General features: G+C 44.4%; 1 protein-coding gene across 1 annotated transcript in view; it reads left to right on the top strand.

Annotated features, from left to right (window-relative positions):
* Positions 1-463: 463 nt before the first annotated feature.
* LOC121865316 (insulin gene enhancer protein ISL-1-like) overlaps positions 464-11,859 on the top strand; it is a gene marked incomplete at its 3' end in the record, with an annotated part of 79,037 nt that continues 67,641 nt past the window's right edge. Inside the window, exon 1 of the mRNA XM_042364656.1 lies at positions 464-530. Within this exon, the coding sequence (XP_042220590.1) occupies positions 521-530 (10 nt within the window). The remainder of the gene's footprint in view (positions 531-11,859) is intronic.

Raw genomic sequence — 11,859 nt, 5'->3', positions numbered from 1 at the left:
TCCACCTGAGATCACTTAACCTACCACATTATGCTTTCAATTTACCGACGAGTCTAACGTGTACTGGGTTGGGTGGTGGCGTACCTTAAGGGTCAGTGTTTGGTCCTGCTCTGTTTCCTGGACTTATTGTCTCCTCTTTTGTTTGTTTACGATCTCTCTCTCTCTCTCTCTCTCTCTCTCTCTCTCTCTCTCTCTCTCTCTCTCTCTCTCTCGTGTGCGTGCCTGTCCTTTTTCTGTCTCTGTCTGTCATTATTGTTTAATTTCTCTTTCTGCATCTCACTATTCTATATATTATCTCTCTCTGTCTCTCTCCTTCTATCTCTCTATTCCTTCCTCTATCGTCATCTCCTCCCTTCCCCTCTTTCCCCTCCCCTTCCACCCCTTCTCTTCTCCCCTCTTACCCCCCATACACAAATATATGTTAAAAGGAGACTCTTTTATCTCTCAACCATCTCTCGCCCCGACAGTAACTCACCGAGACAAGAGACAACTCGGGGAGACGCAGCCTGGACTAGTCAGAATGGAAGCTGGTAAGTCTCTATCTCTAAGCTCTATATCTCTATCTCTAAGCTCTATATGTCTATCTCTAAGTTCTATATATCTATGTCTATCTCTAAGCTCTATATCTCTCTACGTCGATCTCTAAGCTCTATCTCTATGTCTATCTCTAAGCTCTATCTCTAAGCTCTTTATATCTATGTCTATCTCTAAGCTCTATCTCCACCATTAAGCTCTATCTCTAAGCTTTATCTCTACCTCTATCTCTCAACGTCTATATGCCTTGGTATCCATCTGGCCATGTCTCTTATTATCTTTGTCTCTTACCTATTTCTAACTTTATTTAATTCTAACTATCTCTACTTATTTCCTACTCTCTATCGATCTATTTCAAACTCAATCGATCTATTTCCAACTTTATCGATCTATTTCCAACTCTATACCGATCTATTTCCAACTCTACCGATCTATTTCCAACTCTATATCGATCTATTTCCAACTCTATCGATCTATTTCAAACTCAATCGATCTATTTCCAACTTTATCGATCTATTTCAAACTCAATCGATCTATTTCAAACTCTATATCGATCTATTTCCAACTCTATCGATCTATTTCAAACTCAATCGATCTATTTCCAACTCTATCGATCTATTTCCAACTCAATCTATCTATTTCCAACTCTATCGATCTATTTCAAACTCAATCGATCTATTTCCAACTCTACCGATCTATTTCCAACACTATTTCCATCTCTACAGTAACTCAATCACTATATCCACCTATATCCACAAAGCCAACACGAGTATACAGGTGTGTGGGTGAGGTGTTGTATGGACCTCCTCTCGTCACGGTACAGGTAAAAAGTGTATTAGAACAATCAACAATAACATCCTCACCTGTATACACCTTTCATTACTGTATACACGTTCATGGGAATACCTTACCTGTCTCACTGTTATGTAGGTATTTCGGGTCACCTGGAGATTAGAGACTTCCTTGCTTTATTTTACCTGAGTGTTAATTAGTTTTCGTAATGTCAATCTCGTCTGATTTAATCTAATCTGATTTGATCTAACCTCAGCTCACCTAACCTGACCTAATCTAACCTGACCTAACCTGACCTAATCTAACCTGACCTAACCTAACCTAACCTAAAAAACCTAACCTAACCTAACCTGACCTGACCTGAACCTGACCTAACCTAACCTAATCTAATCTAACCTGACCCAACCTGACCTAATCAACCTGACCTAACTCCAACCTAACCTGACCTAATCTAACCTGACCTGACCTGACCTGACCTAACCTAACCTAACCTAACCTAACCTAACCTGGACCTGACCTGACCTAACCTAACCTAACCTTTTTACTACAAATGTCTTCAGTTTTGAGGAAGAGGATGCGTTGTAGGAGGAGGAGGAGGAGGGGAAGACAGAAGTTGACGAGGAGGAAGAAAGGAAGAGGACGACAACGACTACAACAACGAGGAAGAAGAATAGGAAGAAAAAACAAAGAAGAAACAGCAAGAAAAAGAAGAAAAGTAAAACAAAATAAAAAAAGAGAAGAAACATTAAATAAATAAATACATAAATAAATAAATGAGAGAAAATAATAAATAAATAAATAAATAAAATAAATAAATAAATAGTGACAAATACATTAAAAATAATGACAAATAAACAAATAAATAAATAAATAAACAATAAATAAATAAACAAATAAATAAATAAATAAATAAGTGAAAAAAAAACCAAAAGCGACTAAGGGATAAAGAAGAAGGAAGTGAATAATGAGATACACAAAAAAATGAATTAAAATGAAATGAAGTAAAAATAATGAAAATAAATAAATAAATAAAAATAAATCGAATGAAGAAAGACATTGAATAAGGTTGGATAAGAAATTGGACCGGACAGACAGACAGACAGACAGACAGACAGACAGACAGAAAAGTAAAGACTAAATATACTCTCTCTCTCTCTCTCTCTCTCTCTCTGTCTGTCTCTCTCCCTCCCTCTCTCCCTCCTTCTCTCCCTCCCTCCCTCCCCCTACTCGTGGATCTCTCCTCGGTCGGGCTAACTAGAGGGCGGCCACCTCCCTGCCCTCCTGATTAAAATGTTAACTCACTGATCAAAAACTTAAGGCGTGACAGATGGCATCAAGGGCCAGGGTACTGTGTAGAGGGGGAGGTGTGGAGGGGGAGGTGTGGTAGGGGGAGGTGTGGAGGGGGAGGTGTGGAGGGGGAGGTGTGGAGGGGTGGCTGAGAGGGAGGTGAGGGTGGGTGATGGAAGTATGAATATCGGAAAGGGGTGTGAGAGGGAGGGGGGGAGGGGGAGGAGTGGAAGGGAGAGATGAAGAGGAAGGAGGAAGGGGAAGAAGGGGGAAAAGGAAGGGGATAGCAAAAAGGAGGAGGTGGGAGAGGGAAGGAGTAAGGGGTGGGAGAGGGTAAGGTGGGAGAGGTAAATGGAAAAGTGGGAGGAAAGAGGAGCGGAAAGGGGTGTAGGAGGGTAGAAGGAGGAGGGGCAGATGAATGAAGTATGAAAGGAGGAAGGGGTGAGAGAGGATGAATGAAGGGAGGAGAGGGAAAGGGGTGGATGATGGAGGTAGCTAGGATAAGTGAAGGAAGGAGGGAAGAAGGGAGAGGGAAGGAGTAGTAGTAGTAGTAGTAGTAGTAGTAGTAGTAGTAGTAGTAGTAGTAGTAGTAGTAGTAGTAACCTAACCTAATATAACCTAACCTAACCTAACCTAACCTGACCTAACCTCTCAATATGATCTTGACCTCTAACAGTGACCTCAAGGCGTCTGTGTAATGTCATGGTAATTCAGGTCATGACGAATTCGGAAGCCACAATGTTTAATAGACAGACAAACGGACATATTGATAGACAGATTGATAGACAGATTGACAGGCAGACAGACAGACAGTCAAACAGCGCCTTACCATTATAAGCTCCACTCTGTCATGTGTATTACCACGATACAGGGATACAGTAATACGGTAATACAATGATACAGTAATACAGCGCTACCCGTAAAAATAGAGATACGAGTTACAAGTGATACATATATTTCAAAACGTACGGTATTATTGTGTGGCACAGAAAGTAAAGACACATAATGTATCTATGGCCCATTCAAAATAACACATACGACACGTGGATCATCTTGCTGGGTGCATATATATATATATATATGACACATATAAATAACACATATGAATCAAGTGTATCTTCCTGCAAAGTCACATAATCTATGACACGAGCACATATGACACTTGGAATCTCCTGCAAAGTCACATATTTATGACACCATGACACCTGAGCCTCCTCGTCCCGTTGCTTGGATCGTAAACAAGAAGAAATCGTAAAAAAAAAATGGTTAGGTTAGGTTAGGTAGTGACACCTGTACCTTGCTGCTTGACACCTGTAGTCTAAAAGCATATGAGAGAGAGAGAGAGAGAGAGAGATACTCATACACACAAAGAAGAGAAACACACACACACACACACACACACACACACACACACACACACACACACACACACACACACACACACACACACACACACACACTAAAAAAAAAAAATAACAATCTCGAGTAACAGAAGTATTATTGGTCGATCGCCTAAGTTCCCGATGGATAAAAAAAAAAATATCAGCGACCACGAGTGAAATGAACGGCTTGAACCTAAGATTATCAGGGTGACGAGTAATGGCGGTAAATGGTGTGGAATAAGTCAGACTGGTGTAGATGTGTGTGTGTATTCTCTCTCTCTCTCTCTCTCTCTCTCTCTCTCTCTCTCTCTCTCTCTCTTCCCTTGCACCTCCCTTCCCTTTCCTTCCCTGTCCCGTCATTCTCTTCCATCCCTATCATTATCCACTATGAACCTCCCCTTCCTCTCTCTCTCTCTCTCTTTCTGTCTCTGTCTCTCTCAAATTCATTTTTTTTATCCTTTTCTCTCCCTCTTGCATCTCCCTTTCATCTCCTTCTCTCCCCTTTCTCTTTCATTTAATATCTAGAACATGCCACCTGTCTTCCCCTCCCATCTTCTCTTCCTTTCTAACCCTTCCCTTTCCTCTTTTATCTCCCCTCTCCTCTTTTCCTCCTTCCTTCCCATTTTATTAACCATCCACCCCTCCCATCTTCTTTCGCTTTCCCTTTCCTCTCTCCCTTTCACTTAGCATCCATTAACGTTGCTTATCCCTCCCTCCCCATCCCATCCTTCCTCTCTCTCTCCCTCCCACCCTCCCTCCCCTCTCTTCCCTTTCCACCCATCCAGGCCTTTGAATTCCCAGATTTACCCCATCCCATCCTCACCCCTCCCATCTTCCTTCCCACCACTTAGCTGCTACTGCCTCCCTCTCCTCTTCCTCCTCCTTCTTCTCCTCCTCCTCCTCCTCCTCCCTCCAATACATTCTTTTCATTTTTTTTTCTTTACATGTTTCGCCAAGTCTCTCTCTCTCTCTCTCTCTCTCTCTCTCTCTCTCTCTCTCTCTCGTGTAATTTTTCGTCTCCTATATTTTCACATTCTTCTCTCACCTCTCACCTCCCACTCACCTCCCATTCCCTCTCACTCCTCACCTTCTCTCACCCCTCACTCTCTTACTCTCACTTTCACTCTTCCCTTTCACCCACCCTTCCCTTCCTTTCCTTCTATTTTCCTCTCTCTCACCTCCTTTCCCATTTCAACTCCTCCCTTCCCCTCCTCTCATCTCCCCTCCCCTTCCCCAACCCATTCCCTCTCAACACCTCTCACCCATCCCACGTTTTCCCTCTTCTCCCTACACTTTCTTTCCCCTCCTTTCCTTTTATCCCTATTTACCCCTATCTCATATTTCCCTTCCCCCTCCCTTATCTTTCTCCCCATCTCCTTCCTCCCCTCACACCCCTCCCTCTCTCTTTCTTCCTCTTTCGTGTTTTTCCACTGCTTTCGTTCCTTCCTTCTTTTCCCTTCCTTAACCCTCTTCTTTCGCTTTACTCCTCCTCTCCCCTTCCTTCTCGTTCTTCTCACCTCTCCCATCTCTTTCTTCCCAACTCTCTCTGTCTCTCTCACCCATCCTATCCACTTTTCTCCCCCACCCATCTTCTCCCCCTCTCGTGTCCTCCCCACCTCCCCCTCCCTTCTCTCTCTCTCCTCCTCTCTCTCTCCACCCCTCACCCCCTCCTCTTCCCTCACCCCTCTCCCTCACCCCTCTCCCCCCACCCCCTCTCTCACCCCTCCTCTCCCCTATGTTTTCCTTTCTTTAACATGGATTACTCTAGCGGCGGCGACGTTATCCTGTGAAGTGTTCCAGCTGGCCGGCCACACACAAAGGTACCCACCATGTGCGTTACTCCCGTGTGCGTATTAGTGCCCGTGTGTGTGTGTGTGTCCTCCTTCAATGGGTCATGTGTGTTTCCTCAGTGTATGTATTCATTCATGTGTGTGTATTAACTCCTGTGTACGTATTAATTTCCGTATGCGTATTAACTCCCGTGTGCGTATTAATTCCTGTATGCGTATTAACTCCCGTGTGCGTATTAACTCCCGTGTACGTATTATTCCGTGTGCGCTTTAATTTCAGTACGTATTAATGCCCGTGTGCATCTTCTGGCGTACACGGATCCTTCAGGACAAATTGGGCTGTATCATGTGTGTGTGTGTGTGTGTGTGTGTGTGTGTAATGATCACAAGGGTGTACAGTACCTGCATTTATTCCTGAATTATGTAACTGTACATTAAATCAGTACCTTTATGTATTTTAAACCTAAAATACGTAATTGTATTGTACGTTATTACCTGTGTGGTGGTGGTGGTGGTAGTGATGATGGTGGTGGTGGTGTTGGTGGTGGTAGTAGTGATAGTGGTATTAGTGATGGTGGTAGTAGTGGTAATGGTGGTGATAGTGATAGATGTTGGATACTGGACACACCCATGTGCAATAACCTCCCACACACACTATACTCTTCCAGGAACACCCAACCCTCACCACCCTCCCTCCCCCATCCCCTCCCCTACCCCTCGGTCGTCCTCACCCCCCCTCGGTCAGTCGTCCCCTTGTCGTGGCCATCTACAGGTCGTCCTCACCCCCCCTCGGTCAGTCGTCCCTTGTCGTGCCCATCCAGGTCGTCCTCACCCCCCCCCTCGGTCAGTCGTCACCTTGTCGTGGCCATCTACAGGTCGTCCTCCCCCCCTCGGTCCAGTCGTCCCCCCTCGTCGCCATCTACAGGTCGTCCTCCCCCCCCCTCGGTCAGTCGTCGTGTGCCTCTGTCGTGGTCCATCTACAGGTCGTCCTCACCAGGTCGTCCTCACCCCCCTCCCTCGGTCAGTCGTCCCCTTGTCGTGGCCATCTACAGGTCGTCCTCGTCACCGGCAGTAGTGAGACACGAGATTAAACTTGATTAATTTCCAAGACACCTCCGCCTCCCTCCCAAGTTTATTCATTACCTCTCGTGTCTCAACACCCTCGCACCCCACCTCCCGAACCCTGCCACTGGACACGACTTTGGCTACACATTTATTCTCCCCCTCCCTAAACAGACATAAACATTTGATTTTTATCCTCTTTCCTTATATAAATCCCTAAATATATAAAAAATACATCTTATCCTCAATGCTAAAACCTTAATGTATCTTTAGTAACAAATCTGATCCTATGTTACTGTTAAAAGTAAAATAGGTCTTTTATCTTCAAAAGCCAAGGGGCGCTGCTAGGGATCGTGATGGATTCCTATAGCTGCGGATTTTGTTTTTTTGTTTTTTTGGTTTTTGTGGGTTTGTTTTGGTTTTATTTGGTGTTGTGGAGGTGGCCAAACCAAGACCAGGGTTCGGGGTTTCGGAGGCGTTCATTTGGCGTCGCTGCAGTCCGTGATTGTGCGACGGGATTTTGAGAGTGTCCAAATAGTGGTGGTGGTGGTGGTGATGGTGTGGGTGGTAGTGGTGGTGATGGTGTGGGTGGTGTGGTGGTGATGGTGTGGGTGGTAGTGGTGGTGATGGTAGTAGTGTGGGTGGTAGTGGTGGTAATGATAGTTGCGGTGGTGAGGGTGGTGGTGGACATGGTGAGGCTGATGGTGATGATAGTGGTGGTGGCTAGTTATGGTGGTTATGGTGGTGTATATAGTGAGATGTTGGTCTGTATAGCTACCATAACAACATCTCCCTCTACCATACATACCTCACCACCATGTCTAAATGTCTACCATGCCTAGGGGTCAGGGGAAGGGGGGTAGGGGGTGCGGTAACCGAGTAAACACAACACTCACATCTTGTCCTAAACGTCCTTGGTTCGATCACAGTCTAACCAGTAGGAATTGGGTACCTGATTTTACAGTTGAGGAAGTGAAGGCCGTTGAGTACAGTGCCGCCCACCCTTGTGTAACGAAGGCTTAGTGTAATACAATGTCATTAATTGTCTTGCCTATGGGACCCACCTATACCTGTATCTATACCATCGTTCAGGTGTACTTGATCAACATACACCAATAACACCGGACAATACAAGTGTCACTCGCTATAACACACATTAGCTAATACGAATCCTTATAAACATGAAGTCCATAGTAATATATTTTCACTTCTTTCACAGGGTGTGGTAAAATGTTACATGATCGTCAATGTGGGTTTAGAGGTAACTTTTAGGACACCCTGGACTGTATATAAGGTGTTTTCAAAGGTCAGGAGGTCACTAATTAATACCTGCATACAGAATGGTCAGGTGTGTGTGTGTGTGTGTGTGTGTGTGTGTGTGTGTGTGTGTGTGTGTGTGTGTGTGTGTGTGTGTGTGTGTGTGTGTGTGTGTGTGTGTGTGTGTGTTGAGGATGATGCTGTGAAGGGGGCAAGGGGTATGGAAAAGGGTGATAAGAGAGGAAGGGAGTATGTATAAGGGAAGATGGGATGGAGGGAAGAGGGAGGGGTGGGATGGGAGTGCAGGAAGGAAGGGGAGGTAGTGTGAGTTGTAGGGGAGAGGGGGAGTGGGGGAGGTGCAGAGAGGAGGGGAGTAGGGGAGGTAGGTGAGTGGAGAGTGGTGTAGGGAGGAGAGAATGGGTGGGGAAGGTCGGGAAGGAGGGAGAATGAGGGAGATATTGAGAAGGAAGATAGAAGGCAGGAAGAGAAGGGTGAGATGGGAAGACATGAGGAAGAAGAGGAAGAATGAAGGAAGGAGGGTGGAAGACAGAAAGAAGGACGAAGAAGGAGAGAAAGAAGGGAGGAGGAGAGAGAGAAGAAGGAGTAGTCTACGATAATCTAGACTCGTACTCAACCGAACCCTCAAGCGACACACACCTCAACCCACGACCATCACATGAAAGGGTTCGAATCCGTCCTTCCGTAACCGAAACACAACAAACACCTACTTCACATCTTACGTTTAATTAATTACTTTTCGTTTTATTATTATTATTATTATTCCCAGCTACTGTCGAGCGAAAGGAAGTAAACTTAATCTCTTGTCTGTCTGTGTGTCTGTGAGGCCGGGATAATGCAGTGTCTTTAAAAGGGGAATTAGGAAGGATTCACAGAAACTTGGATACGAAGCTTCGGTGTAAATCTTGAGTTGATGAAATGAAAACTACTGTCCCTGTGCCTATGTTTTTATCTCTCTCTCTCTCTTTCTCTATCTATCGTACCAATGACGAAGAACGAAGAAAAAAACAGTAAACACATCTTGTATATTGTGTAGTTAACGTAAAGAATATAAAGTTATGAATAATAATGTAAACTGTACTTGAACTTACCAATGATGCAGGTGTTATGGTGATGGTGGTGCGACTCGTTCTAATAATCGTAATATTTCACTTTTTTCTTTCCTTTTCCAACAGCATCACTTTATGCCGTCATTATGGGGGTCACGACTAAAGTGTTGATAGATGATTTACCAAGACTATTAAGACCAAACGGTGACCGCGAGCCAGAACACGAGAGTTGAGCCACCTGGTACGGCCCCGTCAGCTTCTGTAAACAAAGACGATGCAGTAATACCTTTTGGGGCCAAGATAACTATTACTACATATAATAATAATCTTAACTATTATAATATTTAACAAGATAATTTATTTAACTACTCTAATAGATTAATTTCCATCTAAAAATTTAAGTACATTATAAAATTTTGTGTAAAAAAAAATAAAGAGATCGGAAGCATTTTGGTAACGGGACAAATCCTCATTTTGTATATGAACGAGATAAAAAATCCCTGGAAAATTAATCACACATCTAACTAACAAAAAAAAAATCTTACTGACTCTAAACTAAAATACATAATATATAAAGATATTTAAACTACCTGTAAAGTAGGATTAACAAAAAAGTATTTAAAAAAAAATGTCAAATAAACCGGATTAACTCAGACTATTCGAACGCAGGAGGAACAGACACCTTAAAGAAAACGGGAGATAGTAGTGGAAGCAAGAAACAAACACCGCACATACAAACAGATAATGCTACACACACGTACACACACACACACAAACACACGTACACACACGTAGCTTCTCTACACCATCCTCGACACCGGCTCCTACTACCACCTGAGATCCCTAGCCCGAGAATTGCTGTTCGACACCACAACCGCATCCAGCCCATACGTGCACGAACTGATCGCTATAAGAACAGCCCAGTCCCAACCATTGTAAAATTGTAATGAACAAGTGTATTCACTCCCAGTAAACACTACTCCTTGCACTGTCACTATGTTGAAATGAACTGTAGTTTGAGCTTTTCCCCATCTAGTTATTATATATCTTATTTGTATCACTTATGTTACTTGTATATTATTTGTAATTCGAAACCCATTCCCCAAATATGTAACTGTATATTTTCAGCCTTCTGGCTGCCAAGCTCTTTCAATAAACCGTTAATTATTATTATTATTATTATTACACATGATGAACGAGAGAGGGTGCAACAACATGCCATAGAGTTTGATATACACCTAAGTTACCCCCTTCCTCTTCTTCTCCCTCTCCCTCTCCTTATCCTCCTCTTCCTACTTCCTCCTCCTCTTCTATTTATCCTCCTCATCATCATCATCCTACATCCCCCCTCTTCTATTTCTCTTCCTCTTCCTTTTCTTCCTCATCATCCTACTTCCCCCTCCTCCCCTTCCTCCTCCTCCCCTTCCTCTTCCTCCTCCTCCTCCCTTCCCCTCTCCTTCCGTCACTTAAGCTAAAACAAACAAACTAAATCTACCTTATTTTCTTTAACTTGATCTGAAAGCTGACTTACCTAACCTGACCTGACCTTTCCTGACCTGACCTGAATTGACCTTTAGGCGTTGGAAGGAGGGAGTGTAGGTGTTAGAGGGAGGGAGTGTGGGTGTTGGAAGGAGGGAGTGCAGGTGTTGGAGGGAGGGAGTGTGGGTGTTGGAGGGAGGGAGTGTGGGTGTTGGGGGGAGGGAGTGTGGGTGTTGGAAGGAGGGAATGTAATTGTTGGAGGGAGGGAGTGTGGGTCGTGGAGGGAGATAATGTAGGTGTTGGAGGGAGAGAATGTAGGTGTTGGAGGGAGAGATTGTAGATGTTGGAGGGAGGTGCTGCGTGAGACACATAATATCACGCACCTCACCAACAAAACACTCTCTCTCTCTCTCTCTCTCTCTCTCTCTCTCTCTCTCTCTCTCTCTCTCTCTCTCTCTCTTTATTATTCTATGTCTTGTTTCTTTCTACATTTCAATATTCCTTCACCTCCTTTCCATTCTTTCCTTCTTCTCTCCCTTTCTTTTCCTCTTCTTACTTTCCTCCCTCTTCACCACTTCCACCAACCCAACCTCTCCTTCTTCCTCTTCCTCCTCCTTGTTCTATTTCCAATCTTCTACCTTCCCCTCCTCTTCCTCTTCTTCCTTCCCATCATCTTCCTCCTCTCTTCTTTCAGCTCCTCATCCCCCTCTTTCTTCTTCTCTTCCTCCACTTATTCCTTTTCCACTTCCCGTTCCTTCTTCTCCCCTCCTTCTTTTCCTCGTATTCTTTCTCCTCCTCCTCCTCCTTCACTTATTCCCTTTCCTTTTCCCACTTCTTCTTCTTCTTCTTCTTCTTCTTCTTCTTCTTCTCTTCCTTCTTCTCCTCTTCCTCCTCCAGTTATTCCCTTTCCTCTTCCCGTTCCTCCTCCTCCTCCTCCTTCTTCTTCTTCTTCTTCTTCTTCTTCCTTCTTCTCCTCTTCCTCCTCCTCCTCCTCCTCCTCCTCCTCCAGTTATTCCTTTCCTCTTGTTCCTCCTCCTCCTCCTCCTGCCTTGCCCCATCCATCTCCACAGCAGGACGTCTGACTGAGAGCCCATCAAATGGCGTATCATTAAATGAATAATTTGTAGGGCTTCCTGGCACCCCATCAGGTGCATTTCCGACGATACGAGAGCACTTCCTGCCTCCCGGCCTGGGACAAAGGGCTCCCTC

Source organism: Homarus americanus, unplaced genomic scaffold, assembly GCF_018991925.1.
Source record: "Homarus americanus isolate GMGI-L3 unplaced genomic scaffold, GMGI_Hamer_2.0 scaffold15945, whole genome shotgun sequence".
Lineage (NCBI taxonomy): Eukaryota > Metazoa > Arthropoda > Malacostraca > Decapoda > Nephropidae > Homarus > Homarus americanus.
Note: the sequence above shows the minus strand (reverse complement) of the source record. Positions and strands in the feature narration are given on the sequence as shown.